At 45.1% G+C, this 18,601-nt stretch overlaps 1 protein-coding gene across 1 annotated transcript in view; it reads right to left on the reverse strand.

The window, feature by feature from the left end:
- The window catches only part of AP1M2 (adaptor related protein complex 1 subunit mu 2), a 44,261-nt gene that overhangs the window by 22,685 nt on the left and 2,975 nt on the right, over nt 1-18,601 (reverse strand). Inside the window, exons 2-6 of the mRNA XM_077470235.1 lie at nt 9,943-10,099; nt 7,464-7,531; nt 4,680-4,810; nt 2,840-2,987; nt 1,567-1,693 (exon numbers count right to left, since the gene is read on the reverse strand). Of these exons, the coding sequence (XP_077326361.1) occupies nt 1,567-1,693; nt 2,840-2,987; nt 4,680-4,810; nt 7,464-7,531; nt 9,943-10,099 (631 nt within the window). The remainder of the gene's footprint in view (nt 1-1,566; nt 1,694-2,839; nt 2,988-4,679; nt 4,811-7,463; nt 7,532-9,942; nt 10,100-18,601) is intronic.

An 18,601-nucleotide genomic window follows, 5' to 3' on the forward strand; every position in this document is an offset into this window, starting at 1 on the left:
CTTGGGCATTTCTCTCTCCCCACTAAACAGATTGAGAGAATACTTTTCTTCACCTATAAAAACCACCAGTGTGCTCCAAATATTAGGATTTGAACTCTTCAAGACGGTATTGCACACCCAACAGGATACACAAAATGTTCCTACAGTGTGCAGAGACTTGCTGGAGGTGTGGAGAAGTGCTGGGAAACATATTCTAATCATGCAGTGAAATCAAAGCTTTCTGGGCAGAAGTTTTTCGCATTATATAGAAATTCATAGATCAAGAGATTCCACGGGACAATGCCTTATTTCTGTAACACCATCAGGAGATCCTGAGTAAAACCTATAGATGCTCCATTGTCCCAAGCCTAGTGAGTGCAACAAGAAGCTGTATTCCTATTTTCTGGAAATAACGCCAAGCTCTTTCAATCACAGTCTGGCTAGTGAAAATTGAGCAAATAAATGAAAAGGAGGCCCTAACTGAGATATAGAAGGGCACACGGGAGACATTCCTTAGGAAATCATTTTATTGGCATGACTTTGTGTATTCCACAGCTTATAAAGCTCTTTTGAACACAACTTGATCTCGGCAGTGCATTCTGGCATCATTGTGGTGATGGGAGACCTGGGGTAGGAGGACAGTTTTTCCCCTTCCTCTCCACTGTTGTACCCAGGATACCCCTTTTGCGCTTAGCACTTCCCCCCCCATTTTGTTTTTCTTCTTCGTTCTCTTGGAGCTTTACTTTCTAATGGTGCCTGCTTTGCACGTAATCTACCCTATGTTAAATGACACATCTCTACTGAAGTCTGTAAGACCATGATGGGCCAGCAGATTGGATATGTATGTAACATTTTTAGGAACTGATCACCTATTGACCACCAAATAACCAATCCTGACATGTCAGTGGTGTATAGCTTAGATTCTGAGTGATATTTTTTTTCTCTTGCATGCCTTTTATATTCTGCTTTTTCCATAAATAAAGAATTGATAAAAAAACAACTAAAAAGAAAATCTAATCTGTACCCACTCCACTAATACAATTGTTTTTTCCATCCATGTTGATGTTGGAAAGATTCTCCTTTTCTTTCCCAGGGACACATTAAGTGAAAGGAAATTCCCTTGGTGGAATTTTTTTCCAGATTGAGTTCCGCGTTAAAGCAAACTTGTGCTTTGTCATGCCTTTGAGTGATACCATAGAAAGAGTTGAGCGATTTCTCTGACCTCTCTAGTAATCCTGTCAGTGGCATATTGGTGCCAGCAACAGGATCTCTAGTATGTTATGGACCCAAGGCAGGACTATTGTCATTGATTTATGAGGGGGGGGGGGGGGAAGAGCATGATAAGGAAACCCACATATCCACTCCATGCAGACAGTGCCCCTGGCTGCAACTCAGGACCCGAAGCTGCAAGACCACTTAGCGATGGTCCAAGTGTTTACCTTGCTTACCTATGTCGGAAGTGGATAACGGTCTACTGATCCTCCCCTCTAATGAGCAAAATTAGTATCAAGCATTATATTATTCACACTGATGGAAATATGTTAAAAAAAAAAAAAATCTCTCCCACCTCCAGTAACTGGTACTTACGTCCTGTTAATTCAAATAGGACCCGATCATTCAGCCCAAGCCTTAACTCAGGCATTCCAGAGAGGAAGACTTTCAGCTTAACACTGCCCACAATCTCGCTCAGAAGTACACTACCATTAGTGTTCACCTGAAATACACAATAATACAGGACACAGAAAATAAGCAATATATCTTTGTAACTATACTTTGATATACATAGAAGAGGTTCATGTCCAATGGTGCTTTTTGGTGAGAGAGTGTCAGAAGGGGTTGGGGGGGCCCTGCACCATGTACCACCACCACTTAGAGGGTTCTGGCCTTGCAGAGAAGTAGCAGAGTGCCAGGTGATGAATCCCTCCTTGTGTTCCAGCACCCAGTACTGAAAAGAGAGTCTGAAATGTCAGGTGGTCTAATCTCTGTATGACAGAGGAAGTATAGTTCCCACCCAACTGGGAGAAAGAGCACAGCGCGTGAACATGTGTTCAAGTAATGAAACGACTAATCACCAAAGCTCTGGGGGTTGTTATTAAAGCCTGCCAATGGCCAACAATGCTGGGAGGGGGGGGGGGTGTAACATCACTGTGTCCCACTGACCACCAATGCTGGGGGTTTACCATTTCCCCCGTGGTGGGAGGGGTTAACATTACTGCCTGCCACTGACCACCAATATTGGGGGGGGGGGGGGGGTTACCTTTACTGCCTGCCACTGACCACTAACTAATTCTGGGGTGTTTACCATTCATAAAAGTAAATTCAATGTAAAACTCATTAGCAATGTTAGCTCAGCTTTATTTCAGCTCGGATTATGTAGCAACAAAACAAGCACCGGTAAGGATGAAGGAGACATTAGAATACTGTAAAACATCTTTATAATAGGGAGTTAGACTATGGGGGAGATTTACTAAAACCGAAGAACTCAGAATCTACTGCAGCCACACATGGTAGTCAATCAGCTTCTAACTTCAGCTTGATCAATTAAGCTTCGGCAATAAAACATGGAAGTTGAAATGGTTTCTATGCAGAGCTGCACCAGATTTTTCACGTTCCGGTTTTGTTAAACCACCCCTATATTTGCAAACTCAAATAGGGGAGTCCTGTTATCAAAACAGGTGACTAAAGACTGACCTGTTGCATGCAAAGAAATACAATGCAAACCAAAGCAGGTCTAATACACCCTCAGAATAGTCATCTACGCTACACCGTTATTGTAAATAGAAATGTGTTCCAGTGCAGTTCACATTGACATGCAGTAAATCGGAGTGGAAAAGAGCACGTTTATATCACAGGCACTTACAAGCAAGTTAACAGACTCTATGACATCTATGAAGACCTCATTTTTCTTGTACTTGAGACCCTCAGATCTCCAAGATACAGCATTTGTGACAGTGGTGGGCACACGAGACTTGGCCGTCTCCAGCTTGTTCCCTTGCTGTGTGATGTACCTGTAACAGACAGAAAGGAGATAATGAACTACTGGCAATCTGAAACACACATAGGATTTTTACAGATCTCTGCGACCCCAGTAGAGATAGAGATCATGCTACACTAGAATTCTCAGTTCTAATGGCCAGAGTCATTAAAAAGCAAAAATTATGGCATCACACACATAATATACACACACACACACACACACACACACACACACACACAGCATCCTAGACTTTCTACTGGTGATTTGTTTTATAGCTGCACACTCACTGAGCCACCGATGGTTACAGACATATACTGTAGGTGGGGTGCAAGGTGTTCAGTGGCAGTAAGTCACACAGACAAGTGCAAAAGAGAACTTGTAATGAAATAATGCAACAACAGTTCACAACAACCCAGAGGGATGCTTGCCCAAACGGGTGCACTTATGAAATTACAATGATGTAAAGACGGCAGGTAGACAGCGTCTGTTAAGAAAACAGAATACAGCCTTGCCATCCAGTGCCTAAATGGCAAGATGCCCAAAGAAATTGTGACCTTTCCCTTCTTGCCAGGAACCTTTCCCTACCGCTAGTACTGTCCCTAACAGGTGGGGTACCTATCCCTACTCTACAAACTTGCAGAAAGCTCTCCTAGCCTGGGAGCCAGAGCCTTAAATAGGCTCTGCCTGACCCAATATGGCTTGCCAGAGTCACATGGGATGGCAGCATCAAGCTGAGTGTTCCCCAGTGACTCAGGAAGTCATAGAGTATTTGTGCTCCTCCAGACTTTACTTCCTCTCCAGCTGTCATGCCGCTGCGGAGTGCCACCTGTCTTCTTTTAAAAAATTGGCTCAATTATTCATGGGAGAGAAGGGTGGGGGTATATGATACCCAAAAATAGCAGAAGAAAACATCCTTCCCCTAGTAGTACCTGGAAGTATCTTTAATCTCTTCTCTACCACAGGCCGATTCAGATTTGGTAGGCCTGGCAGCCAGCTACACTTATATATCTTCATCATCTCTCACAGGCTAGTAGTACCTTTAAAGCAAGGCCAGCAATTTGTAGTTCTGTACCCTTAAGCTGACAGTGGCAATTGACTAAGCAGAAATCTTCTTCAGCCCTTTTTAAGACAGCAAGCCAGAGAAGCATACACTAGAACTCTCAGCATCCATATCCTATCCAGGCAGGAAGTTTGGGAGGCAAAGGCCTCTGGACTCACATCCTCCCCTAGCACCATGGGAGGCAAGGGACCCCCCCCCCCCCACACACACACACACACACCCTTCTAGAATGGCTCCCCAATATACCCTTCATTGACTGGCCAGAGTAAAGTAAAATATTTATAACCCAAAACATTGTATGATTTTTCACTCTATCTACTGGGCAACACTACCTAGAGTCAGGTAGAAGGAATGGCCTTGGGCCTAGGAGAAACCTTATAACCTTAGATAATGTAAACAAGCAGAGTTTAGGCTGGCTACAGCTTAGTCCAACACCAAATTTGTGCTAGAGACACTCCAGCTTATAGCATGGTCCCTGCATATAAAATAAATCTCTGGGAATTTCAGCTACAAGAGTCACACCTTAGTTGTACAAAAATCTCACTATTGTTGTCTCCAGAAGCCACAATAAACTTGAAGGTGTTTTTTTTTTTTTTTTAACAGGTATTGAAGGTGTTTTGAACACTTGGTTCCCACTCAAAACTGTAATGCTATGCAACTTACTCCTGCAGAATCTTGCTATCAGTGGTCTGTGGGAAGCCAAAGTCCATAATCTCATCTAGCAGTTCATACACAATGACAAAGTTGTCCCGGATACTCTCCTCTTCCAGCTCCTTGAAGTACTCCGTGAACACCTAAATGTTGCATCAAGTCACAGGCATGAGAAGAGTTACACAAAATACAAGCCCTAGTTCCTTAGAATGACAATGGGTCTGTCCCGGTCACCCATACCGCCTACTTGACAGGTGCCCCTCCTTCCCTGAAAATATCAAAACATTTCCACTAAAAATACACTAAAATCCTTATTGCGGACACAAACATAACGTACAAAATTCCTGCTAAATTTAAAAGATAAAAAATAGGATTTTTAAAACAGCTTACCTGTAAAATCCTTATCTTTGATGTACATCAGGGGACACAGAGCCATAGTAATAACTATATGGGTTATATCGGACCATCATGCGCTGGACACTGGCACGCCCCTTAAGGCGTGTACTTCCCCTATATAACCCCCTCATTGCTGAGAGTCCTCAGTTTTGTAGCCAAAATATATAAGTGTATAAGAAGAAGGGAGGGACCTCTGTGTCCCCTGATGTACATCAAATAAAAGGATTTTACAGGTAAGCCGTTTTAAAAATCCTATTTTCTTTTCTTACATCAGGGGACACAGAGCCATAGTAACAACTATATGGGATGTCCCATAGCAATTCTAACTGAAGGGGGAGGGGAGGACAGAACAAAAAAACAGGAGGCCAGAGGACTCATACTGCAGCCTGCAGTATAAGCTGTGCCCAAAGGCAATATCCTCATGACCTTTAATATCGATTTGATAAAATCTGCTAAACGTATGAACCCAAGACCAAGTCGCAGTCTTATAGATCTGAGCCATAGAGATCTGATGATGCACCACCCGAGAGGCACTAATCGCCCTGGATGAACGTGCTCTTAATATGAGAAGGAAGAATTTTCTTCTTTAAGCTGAAGCTTGAATAATCACATTGACAAATCCATTTTGAAAATAGTGGATCTTGACGCTGCTTGTCCAGAGCTTGGACCCTCTGGCAGTACAAACAAAACCTTTGTTTTGTGAACCTGAGCGGTCACCCTTAAATAGACTCTGATCGCACCGGGACCTTAAAGGAAACCTTCAGTAACCGGGGAACTCTCAGGTTATCCCACAATCCTGGACCTACGACAGCACCCTGCCAGTAAACTTATTGGCCTCACTACCAAAAAGTACTGGATCCCAGGGCGCAGCTCTCAAAGAGAAGCATTCGCAAGCAAAACCTTGTTTCTTTGGATTACGAGGCCCGGGTACCATTCATTTAGGCTATTACAAAGACATCAGAATGGATCCGGTCAGGATGGCTGGCTCTCATCAAAGGATTACTGCCCATGGAGCTCAGTACAACACATCCTTACTCGTGCCCAACACCTTAGACACTGGCTAAAAAAAACTGAGGACTCCCAGCAAAGGGAGGGGTTATATGGGGAAAGTACATGCCTTACGGGGCGTGCCAGTGTCCAGCACCTGATGGTCCGATATAACTCATATAGTTATTACTATGGCTCTGTGTCCCCTGATGTAAAAAGTTAAAAAGAACTGTATTATATTACAGGAATAACGCCCTGTGCATCTCTCCCTGCAGCAGCTGTAAGCCAGGGGGAGGGAGAGGTGGAGAAACTGTCTTTCAGCTGCTTCAGAGATTCACACAGAGCATTGTTCTTGTAATTGCCCCCCCACACCAATCTTCCTGCCTGCCCACATCCGATTCCCCCTGCTGCCTGGGCCCCTCTGTGTGCCTGGACCCCATATAGGAGGACCAGTGGTACCCCCTTATCAGAGGCCCTGCACCCACACACAGACTAATTAGGATTGTTTTAAGGAAAAACCTGCTATGCTGCACTTACTAAACAGTTCCTCTAATTACCAGACTACAGTAGACATTCTGGGCAACCTAGACCGCTCCATTGTTAGATACTTTAATAAACGAGGTCCATATGTATAACATGCCCCTGTAGGAAATGTCCAAAAACTAGCAATAAAGTATACTTCTAGCCTAAATTTTTTTCTTTATAGTAGAGAGGCTTTTTAATTTCCTCCATTATATTATGTACAAATTTGGGTATCATAGTTTTTCTGCAGGTGCATGCAGTTTTGCAGCCTGACATATTTGGTATTAATTTTCTTGACACAGTCTCATTTGTTATATTTTACAATTTTGGGGTTCTCCTTACATTTCAAAATGTTCCCTATAAGATCCCAACTAAAAGTTGGTGTAAAAGGTAGCCATGCAGTGGGCCTGCCCCCACACTGCATTAGTTAGATGCTTAGTTTGTCTAGGGGGTGATGAAGGCTTCCTCCCAGGTGCAAGACCAGCCTCTCTGAGACCATCTTTGTAGGTCGCAAGTTTGTCTTGGGTACAATGTAGGACCCACCATATCCTGGGAGTGTCGGACAGCAGAGAGAACACTGGCTGCTGGAAGCCAGGAATAAGGCAAGTATTTTTACTAATTCATGACACTCCTAGACAGAAAGGGGGGGGGGGGGGGACGGACTCACTGCGTGGTTACATTTTACAATCACACCATACTAAAGTTCTACAGATCATTTTCAGATGTCTAAGTTGGCCACCTCCATCATCGGGTGTTACTCCCACTTTGTTGCTACTTTCCAAATTTAGTTTCGCATGTAGAAAGCCCCTTTACCTTGTTATGGCCAATTCACTCAAATGTACTAGTGTCATATTTATATATACCACCTTATTATAAAGTGAGATAACTTACCTCTACCATTTTATAAAGGAAGGAGTACACAAGGGAGGCATTTGCGTTCTTATTTGTTAAAGCAACCACTGAGAAAGTAAAGCGTTAAGGAGAAAAATAAATATATGTTGAATCACTCTAAATATTCCTGTTACATTAAGATTATACATCACAACTAACCCAGATGAAGATTTTTCAATAATCAAAATGCGTTGGAAGTTGCAGCTCATCAGTATTCTGCTAACAATACATTGTTGCCTTATATGCCCAATTTGTGAGGGTATTACATATGAATGTACAGAAACCAGAGTTTTTTAATACTCACCTTTTATACTTGTTTGTACAATAAAAATGTGTCTTTTATATTCATTGTTATATTCTTTTATTGCTTCTTTTGTTACATTAAGATTATACATAGGAGCAACCTTCTTTTCTTTATGGGGTTCAAATACAAGTATCCAATTTCTTTCATTTATGTTTAATATAACAGTCCGAGTCAGCTACAAAAAGAAAGTCCCCAGATGATAGAAGACGCCCAGCACTGATAAATTCTAGATGTAGTTTGTGACAAAGGATATACATGTGATATTTGTCTGAGCATTTAAAAAGAAGGGGGCGGAGAGCTGAAGTTACACTTAGCAGAGTTCAGTGAGGAGAGCTCTGAATGCTGATTGGAGGGAAGGGACACACCCTCCACCACACAGCACACAAGAACAGAGATGAGGCTGGCAATCAGCTGGAAGTCCCTCCCATGTAACAATTTTTTCTTGGTGTCAGGAAAACTTGTTAGAAGTGATTCATGCTAATAACAGAGAAAGGAAGCAGCAGACAGAAATTACGCTTAGTGCTCTGAATTGAGACAAGTACACCATATAGAGGGATATGCTTTGTTTATATTCATGTCTGAGGTTTACAAGCACTTTAAACACTTGCTGACTAGCCATCGCAGTTATACTGCAGCAGGTTGGCTCGGCTGCACACATTGCCGTAGGTATACATGGGGCTCGTACACGGCAATCTGTGGACACGCGCACACTCCCATTGGCCAGCGGGGGAGCCAATCAACGGGTCCAGCGTACTCAATGTCTGTGGCCACCCGCAATTTTTCCCCCGCAGTGACAGAACAGGGATCTACTTGTGTAAACAAGGCAAATCTCCATTCTGACAGGGGAGATCACACAGATCCTGTCTTTCTGTTTATTCAGGAAGACAGATCTGCGTGTTGTCCCAGTGAGCCCTTCCCCATACAGTTAGAACACACAGCGAGGGAACACAGTTAACCCCTTGATCGCCCCTGATGTTAACCCCCACCCTGCCAGTGTCATTACTACAATAACAGTGCATATTTTTAGCACCGATTACAGTAGTAATGCCACTGGTTCCCCAAAAAAAGTGTTAGAAATGTGCATTAGGTGTCCGATCTGTTCGCCTCAATGTCGCAGTCCCGCTAAAAAAAAAAAATAAACACCACTGATCGACACCATTACTAATAAAAAAGAAATCAATAATACAAATGCCATCTATCCCCTATTTTGTAGACATTTTGTTAACTTTTGTGCAAACCAAATCAATATACGCTTATTGGGATTTTTGTTTACCAAAAATATGTAGCAGAATACAAATTAACCTAAATTGGTTAAGTGAGCATTGATCAATTAACCACTGAGTGCACACTAATCCGGCACAATCTGGATAAGATAAGAGGCAGACTCACCGTAGCCGAGAACAAGATTTCAGAAGATGCTTCACATTCCCAGGGCACCCAATTATTTGAGTTACAAAACATGGTGAAAATGCTGCAAAATAGAGCCGATACAGTTAAAGAGATGTCCTGAATGCTGCACACCAACAGCGGCATGTTGGTGTGCGGCATTTGGGACACTTCTTTTGCTGGACTTGAATGCACTGAGCCGGGACGAGTTTTCCCCTGCTAGCACCCACAACCCACCGGATTGGGATGCAGGAGCCTGGAACAGCACCTCTAGGTTTCTAAAGCTGGTTAACAGTGGTGTACAGTTGCTACATATTTTGATTTCATTGACTTTGACAGGCTGCACGCACCACCTGTGACTTCTGGTTATTACGTTGTAGGGGCAAATGGATCTGTGAGCACAAACCCATAAATCTCTAATCTAATAAAAATAGGAGAAAGGTCAGATTTAGTAACCCCCTACCCCAAAAAATGCATTACATTCCCAGTGAAAAAGATTCTTTACCACTGGTTTCCTTTCATAGGCAAGAGTGATGTAGCTCAGCTTGATACTGGAAAAGTAGATGATCCAATGTGTAGAAACCGGGGTGTAAGGAAGGCGTTTTTATTTTTTACTGGTAATGTGTGCGTTTTTGAAGGGACGCGGGTGCTACTAAATAGAAGGACCTTGAAGGTCTTCTTTTAACAAGTTGAGGGACACAAAGTAGGAATGAGAAGGCAGCACATGTCTGATATGGACTAAACAGACACCATGATGGGAACCCGGGTATTATATTTACATGAGGATACAATAAAGGTTGCTGTGCTTGATCCATAGAAAGTGGATTTTGCCGTGAACGAGAAGCGGTGTCAAGTTCCCTTCTTCCTCCCTCTGGACCACCAACGGCATGAAGTGATCGATCTCCGTCATATCGAGGTCGCCTTTATAATTCCGGCAGATGAGGGGCTACAGAAAAGACAAGACCAGGTCAGTGTGACCAAAGGCATACAGAGTATCTATCCAAACACATCCCCAGGTCGTAATGGAGTTCTAGTCTACGCTTCCATAACAGAATGAGGGATCATGCACGAGGCTGGTTATGGCAATACACCACCTAGATCAACGTAGTTTGGTATGGCCAGATGTTACTGATCAGCCACAGACAGGAAGCCAGTACAAATCAGTGATGAGCTGACACGGCTATGGCTGTTCGCATATAATTAAACACAAAGTGATTACTGTGAATGTGCACACCTGGGCCCAACAGTTGGGTCCAGGGTGCACATCCGTCCCTAACCGCAGGTAATTGCTTTATGTGTGATTATAAGCGAACAGCCAACCAAAGCCGGCTCCTAATCAGAAACACCACTGCAGAAGTATGCTAATCTGGATAGAAGGCCCTAATCGGTTATGTAAAAGGAGCCCCAAAGGCCTCTGACTTTCTTGCCAGTTTTCAACCCTTGCATTATGGCACATGTGCCAGCATACAACATAATGTTAATACTAACTGCATGGAAATTCAGGCATAAAGAGACCTCCAAAAGTATATTTTATGTGTCAGTTCTTGCGGTTTGCCCCCCACAACACCATACCTCCCAACTTTTTGAGATGGGAACGAGGGACACCCATCAGCAAAAGTATGCAGGCATAGGACACACCCCCTTAAAAGGAGAATTGTACAAAAAGTAAAAGATTGGTTAAACACACAAGTGCTTTTTTTTTTTACCACTACTATTCCTTTATATTGGTTATAGACATATATATAGATCAGATTAAAATGAAGGGCAAATGAGGAGGAAAGAGGGACATTGCTCCAAATCAGGGACAGTCCCTCAAAATCAGGGACAGTTGGGAGCTATGCAATACTCTAAAATGCCATGGCCCAAGAATGAGGCCTGAACAGTGTAAAGATAGTGATTTCATATGTCCTGCTATCCTCAGACTACACATCCCATCATGCATTGCACTGGCATTGTTCAAAGAGCATGCCTGCCTGATATTTTGATTACAAAAAGTAGAAAAATTTTAGTAGCATTGTTGTAAAATAGGTTAGTACAGAACAGTAAGGCCCCTTTCACACATGCGGACAGTATGTCCGTATTTCATCCATCCGTTTGCGGATGAAATACGGACATACATGCATCCCTATGGGATAGCGGGTGTCTGCGGATGAACATCCGCAGACACCCGCTATTGTCCGCCTCCGCTACTGTCTGATTCTGCAGACGGAGGAAAATCCTATTTTTCTATCACAGTCTGTCCGTGTTCATCCGATCCACATAGAGGAGAGCGGAGAGCTGACAGGGCGGTCCCTGCACAGTGTGCAGAGACCGCCCTGTCCGCCGCCGGCTCAGCGGGGACAACGGAGCGATCCCCGCTGAGCGAGCGGATCATCACGGGGCGGATCATTACTGATCTGTCCCGTGTGAAAGGGGCCTAAGGAATAATCAGAGCACAATGCAGAATAAGTTGTGTGCAATATTGCATGCATGCCCTTTGCACTGAGAATGTGCCATTTTCTAGCAGGTGCCATTCATTCTTAACAGCACCCCAAACACATCAGCAACGTCGCACTACAATGCGTGGTAACTTATTGCTCTGTGTTGTAATGTGATGCAATTTTGCACTTTTTTGTGCAATGGTTGCAAATAAGGCAGACCATTGAAATAGATGTGATAATCGGATCTGCTTCTGTTTTGTGGGCTGCCGCAAATTACTTGGCTCACTGATAGCTAATCTACCGTTATAAGCTATGTTCTGCTTATTAATATGCTATTTATACTGTTGGATGATTTTACATTCTCGGCAGATAAGTTCCTGCTGCCTAACATCTTTTGGCTATTTGGAAATATTTTCTTACCCTATGTACTGTACCTAAAAACGTATTGAAAGTGAAATGAATGCGATAACCGGCCTGTCAGATTTTGGCTGCTCATAGCTTTCAGCGAGGGAAAAAAGGTATCTGTTCCCCTGCTGATTTTGTAAATTTGCCCACTTACAAAGAAATAAGTCTATAATTTTAAATGGTATATTTATTTTAGCAGTGAGACAGAACAACAAAAATATCCAGAAAAATGCATTTAAAAAAAGTTATAAATTGATTTGCATTTTAACGAGTGAAAGAAGTATTTGACCCCTTTGCAAAACATGACTTGTACTTGGTGACAAAACCCTTGTTGGCAATCTCGGAGGTCAGATATTTCTTGTAGTTGGCCACCAGGTTTGCACACATCTCAGGAGGGATTTTGTCCCACTCCTCTTTGCAGATCCTCTCCAAGTCTTTAAGCCTTTCGAGGCTGACGTTTGGTAACTCAAAAGCCGAGTACACACGTAGCGGTATGTCCGACGTACTTAGTCTGGCGGACTTCCCGCCAGACTGTCCGTCGGACTTTCCAAACGGGCTACTTGCCCATACATGGCACTTTTTGAGCGGACTAATACGGCGTACTAAGTCCGCCGTACTATCTGCCCTACTTTTGAAATGAACGGACTCGCCCACACACGCGGAGGAAAGTCCACTCATTTCGAGCGCGTCTCCAGGTAGGCGGAGCCCGCGAAGGAGACGTTGCTGGCCCCGCCGCCTGGTATGGACTTAAAGGGGAACCCCAACGCCGAAAAAAAATCGGCGTGGGGGTCCCCCCCAAGTCCACAACAGACCCTTGTCCGAGCGAGCGCCCCCCCTCCTGAGCCGTACCAGGCCGCGTGCCCTCAACATGGGGGGTGCCTTGGGGAAGGGGGGGCCGCCTTGTCCCCATGTTGATGAGGACAAGGGCCTCTTCCCGACAACCCTGGCCGTTGGTTGTCGGGGTCTGCGGGCAGGGGGCTTATCGGAATCCGGGAGCCCCCTTTAATAAGGGGGCCCCCGGATACCGGCCCCCCACCCTATGTGAATGAGTATGGGGTACAATGTACCCCTACCCATTCACCTGTAAAATAAAAGTACAAAAAAAACACAACACACAAGATAAAATACTTTATTGCACAGCTCCGGGGGTCTTCCGTCTTCGGGGGTCTTCTCGCCGGACTCCTCCGCTATCTTCTTGTAGCTCTTTTACTAGCGGAGGAGACCGGCATTCTTCCTCGCCGCCGGCCTCTTCTTTTTCCGACTTCGGGGGTCTTGTCCCCCTCTTCAGTTATTCTGCCGGGCCACCGCGCCTTCTTATAGCTCTTTTACAGGCGGTGGCCCGGTCTTCTGTCGCCGCCTTCCGTTCTTCTTCTTCTTCTTCTCCAGGAGATGTTGACTCGACGATCTCTCCGGCCGCAATGCCAGGGACGCGCTGCGCTGCCACTTATATAGGGACAAGGGGCAGTGTCACATGGGTTTATGTCACATGGGTTGGTGTCACATGGTGACCCCGCCCCCTTACGATGTCACAGTCCCGGAGGATGCTGGGACTGTCGCCATGTGACATCAACCCATGTGACACCGCCCCTTGTCCCTATATAAGTGGCAGCGCGTCCCTGGCATTGCGGCCGGAGAGATCGTCGAGTCAACATCTCCAGGAGAAGAAGAAGAAGGAGAAGGAGAAGGAGAAGGAGGAGAAGAAGAAGAAGAACAGAAGGCGGCGACAGAAGACCGGGCCACCGCCTGTAAAAGAGCTATAAGAAGGCGCGGTGGCCCGGCAGAAGAACCGAAGAGGGGGACAAGACCCCCGAAGTCGGAAGAAGAGGCCGGCGGTGAGGAAGAAAGCCGGGCTCCTCCGCTAGTAAAAGAGCTACAAGAAGATAGCGGAGGAGTCCGGCGAGAAGACCCCCGTCGTGTGTTGCGTTTTTTTGTACTTTTATTTTACAGGTGAATGGGTAGGGGTACATTGTACCCCATACTCATTCACATAGGGTGGGGGCCGGTATCCGGGGCCCCCTTATTAAAAGGGGGCTCCCGGATTCCGATAAGCCCCCCGCCCGCAGACCCCGACAACCAACGGCCAGGGTTGTCGGGAAGAGGCCCTTGTCCTCATCAACATGGGGACAAGGTGCTTTGGGGTGGGGGGGGGGCGCGTGGCCCCCCCTTCCCCAAGGCACCCCCCCATGTTGAGGGCACGCGGCCTGGTACGGCTCAGGAGGGGGGGGTGCTTGCTCGCCCCCCCTTTCCTGGCCGGGTAGCGTGCTCGGACAAGGGTCTGTTGTGGACTTGGGGGGGACCCTCACGCCGATTTTTTTTCGGCCTTGGGGTTCCCCTTTAAGTTCATACCAGGCGGCGGAGCCAGCGACGTCTCCCTCGCGGGCCCCGCCTACCTGGAGACCCGCTCGAAATGAGCGGACTTTTCTCCGGGCGGGAAAAGTCTGCTCATTTCAAAAGTACGGCGGACTGGCATACACACGGCCGGATTGTCCGCCGAAATGCGAGTCCAGCGGGAAGATTGGAGTGCAACACGGCATTCTAAGTCCGCCGTATTTTCGGGTCAAAAAAGTATGCCGGAGGCTACACACGGGGGGATTGTTTGGCGGACTTGAGTTTGCTGGACTTTTCCACCGGATTGTTTGATCGTGTGTACGCGGCAAAAGCTTCAGCTCCCTCCACACTTCTATGGGATTAAGGTCTAGAGACTGGCTAGGCCACTCCTTTGTTGCCTTGGCCATGTGTTTAGGGTTACTGTCATGCTGGAAGACCTATCCACGACCCATTTTCAATGCCCTGGATGAGGGAGGGAGGTTCTCACCCAACATTTAAGGGTGCATGGCTCTGTCCATCGTCCCTTTGATGCAGTGAAGTTGACCTGTCCCCTTAGCAGAAAAACACCCCAAAGGATAATCATTCCACCTCCATGTTTGACGGTGGGGATGGTGTTCTTGGGGTCATAGGCAGCATTGCCCCTCCTCCAAACACAGCAAGTGTAGTTGATGCCAAAGAGCTTGATTTTGGTCTTATCCGACCACAACACTTTCACCCAGTTCTCCTCTGAATCATTCAGATGTTCATTAGGATACTTCAGATGGGCCTGTACATGTGCTTTTTTGAGCAGGGGGACCTTACCAGTGCTGCAGGATTTCATCCCTTCATGGTGTAGAGTGTGTTACCAATTGTTTTCTTGGTGACTATGGTCCCATCTGCCTTGAGATCATTGACAAGAGAGATCATTGACAAGATACTCCTGCATAGTTCTGGGCTGATTCTTCACCATTCTCGTGATAATTTAAACTCCACGAGGTGAGATCTTGCGTGGAGCCCCAGACCGAGGGAGAGTGACAGTTATTTTGAGTTTCTTCCATTTGCAAATAATCGCACTAACTGTTGTCACTGTCTCACCAAGCTGCTTGGCGATGGTCTTGTAGCCCATTCCAGCCTTGTGTAGGTCTAGGACATCCTTGGAAAGCTCTTTGGTCTTGACCATGATGGTGGGATTGGAATCCGATTGATTGTTTGTGTGGAAGGTGTCTTTTATACAAGTAACAAGCTGAGATTAGGAGCACTCTCTTAAAAGGAGTGCTCCTAATCTCAGCTCGTTACCTGTATTGAAGACACCTGGGAACCAGAAATCTTGCAGATTAATGGCCCGTACACACGATCCGAATATCGTACGAAAACGGTCGTCCGAGGAAGGATCGTACGATTTTCGGATCGTGTGTACACTACTTTCGACAGCCGTTAACAACCGTTCATCCGTTATTATTCGATCGGACATGCACGGAAATTTTCCTTGTACAATTCCAGATCGTAAGATTTTCGTTTTAGTCAGTATAATTGTCGTCCAAAAATACAATACAAATACATTACAACACATGGCATCACTTTTGATATTTTTTTTTCTATTGTACGAGAATTTTCGTGACTTTATTTAGCTATTCAATTTCTACTTGCGATTATTAACCGAAAACGGTCGTACAATATTCGGATCCTGTGTACGGGGCATAAGGCTGGGTTCCCTGCATCCAATTCACAATAACAGGATATTTTTACCAGCTCTTGCATATCTCTGCAGCGAGTCCGGTGCGATTTTCACAAAAATGATGTGCATCTTTTGGTCCTTTTCAGGTCCGAATCCAGCCAAAAATGCGGGCTACAAATGGGACCTGGAACGTTGAAGCAGGACACACTGGACCCCTGCTGTGAGCCGCACGCGGCTCATATGTGAACCCAGCCTAAAAGGCGATCAATTACTTATTTCACTCATTAAAATGCAGATCAATTTATAACTTTTTTGAAATGCATCTTTCTGGATATTTTTGTTGTTATTTTGTCTCTCGCTATTAAAATAAACCTACCATTAAAATTATACACTGATCATTTGTCAGTGGGCAAACGTACAAAACCAGCAGGAGATCAAATACTTTTTTCTCCTCACTGGTATGCAATTTTATTTCCTTCAACCATGGGTAGAAGGAAAGAAAAATATCGATTGATTCCCGCATCAACGCAGTCAGATGGGGGAATCCCTCTTGCTGCATTATTGTATCTTGACAGCAAGAGCTTTCCCAGCCATCAGAATACAATGATCGCTGCTGGTGGCTACAGACGCTGGCAGTGACTGTACAAAAGAAAAAAAAAAAAAGATAGAATGGTTGTACTGAAATCGATCTATTGATTGACTTCAGTACAACCATTCTATCTATTTTTTTTTCTACCAGCCTGCTAATAAAAGGGATCAGATTTCTGTTGGACCAGCTGAATTTCAATCCATCTATGGCTGGCTTTATACACATGCCAGAGCAGTTGGGAGTGTGTGCAAAACAGCCCACTGCTACTGGCATATGCCATATGTCAGTGACAGCAAGATGGTTAAAGGGATTCTAGTGATCTGTGATCCCTACTTTATACTACTTGTAATCTATCCCTGTAATCCAACTTTCATGAAATAGTTTCTTACTGTATTTTGATGCCTCCTTGTATCGTCCTCCGAGAGCACTTGAGCCTCTCCTTTCCCCCCTCTCTTTTTATTGTTTGGAACAAGCAATGCATGTTAGTTGCAGTCACATTCTCTGCTCTATGTACACAATACATCCCATAGTCATCAATTAGTCCATCTCAGAAGTGAGCAAGTGAGGGTGGCTACACTTCTACATACAGTACAGTACAGTGGGATCATGGAAAATGAATGTAGCCACCCTCTAACGGGAGTTCAAATCACAGCCGCAAACAAAAAGGAATCTGGAGATTGAGGCTGAGGGCAATAGAAGGGGCTTTTTTTTTTTGAATACTTACGGTATATTTTTCTACTGTCACTTTAAGCTTTGTGGATTCTTGCAAGGAAATGGACTTTACCACAGATGACACAATCTGCCATTTACACCACAACGTAGATGTTTCCGCTCAGCCAGTAGCAGGTCCTCAGCAAATCTTAGTATTAAATGAGTTTAGGGCCAGATTTATAAAGGACTACATTTTCTCATCCCCTCTCTTACCCCAACCCCCTAGTCTTAGGCTGGCTTCACATTGAGGGCGCTTTCAGGCGTTTTATCGCTAGAAATAGCCTCTAAATAACACCTGAAAACATCTCCCATTCATTTCAGTGGTGCACTCGCGTCACGTTCTGAAAAGTACTGCAAGCAGCATCTTTGCGACGGTTTGGGAGCAATGTATACAGCGCTCCCAAAACGTCCTGCCCATTGAAATGAATGGGCAGCGCTACAACACGGACGCTTTTAACTAGGGATGTTACTGATTAAAATTTTCCTGTTTGAATTTTTTTTTTTAATCGATTAATCGACTAATTTCAATTAATTATAACGCACATACAGATCCAACTACTTTTAGCTGATCTCCTTGGATTGCAACTCTGCATTTGTATATAGTGTATACCACATTTACCACTATCACCCGACACTAGTTAGTTTCCACAATCCATGACTTAACTTCACAGTTCACACAAATAAGTTTTAAATTCAAACTGTAGCACTGACGTAAGTAATTTTTTTTACCACAGTAGCGTGACAATCCCACCACCTCTGGCCTAACTAGTCACTCTCACCTTATGACATGGGTGCCCAACCTTTTGAGGAGCGAGGGCCACTTTAGCGTCTTGGTAACCAGTCGCGGGCCACAATGAGCATAGCGGATGGATGGCAGGTCTGTGTCCACTCTGCATATGTAGAGCAGACACGAATGCAGCCCGCTCTACCTTAAGGGCCCTCCGATCTGCTCAGACAGAAGGGGACAGATCCCCTTCTATTTTTTAAGCAGATCGGATTGCAGGTAGGCGGGTGTAAGCAGACACAAATCTGTTTACTTTTGCCGCTCTATAGAGGTGAATGGAGGGTCTGCCTGAAAAACAGACAGGCAGACCTGATCGGACCGATCATGTGAATGGGGCCTAAGGATTCCTGCAGCTGGTTGCTGCTGTCCCCCAGATGGTTATAACTGGTGGCTGCTGCTGGCTGTCCTCCAGGGCTGGTACTGCTGGCAGAAACGGCTGGCTGGTAATGCTGGCGGGTACTGGTACAGGTACTGGTACTGCTGGCGGGTACTAGTTCTGCTTGCTGGTACTGGTACTGCTGGCGGGTGCTGGTGGGTACTGGTGCTGCTGGCGGGTA

This window comes from Lithobates pipiens, unplaced genomic scaffold, assembly GCF_037356315.1.
Source record: "Lithobates pipiens isolate NorthernLeopardFrog02 unplaced genomic scaffold, aLitPip1_a1.2 Scaffold_8, whole genome shotgun sequence".
In the NCBI taxonomy this organism is placed as follows: domain Eukaryota; kingdom Metazoa; phylum Chordata; class Amphibia; order Anura; family Ranidae; genus Lithobates; species Lithobates pipiens.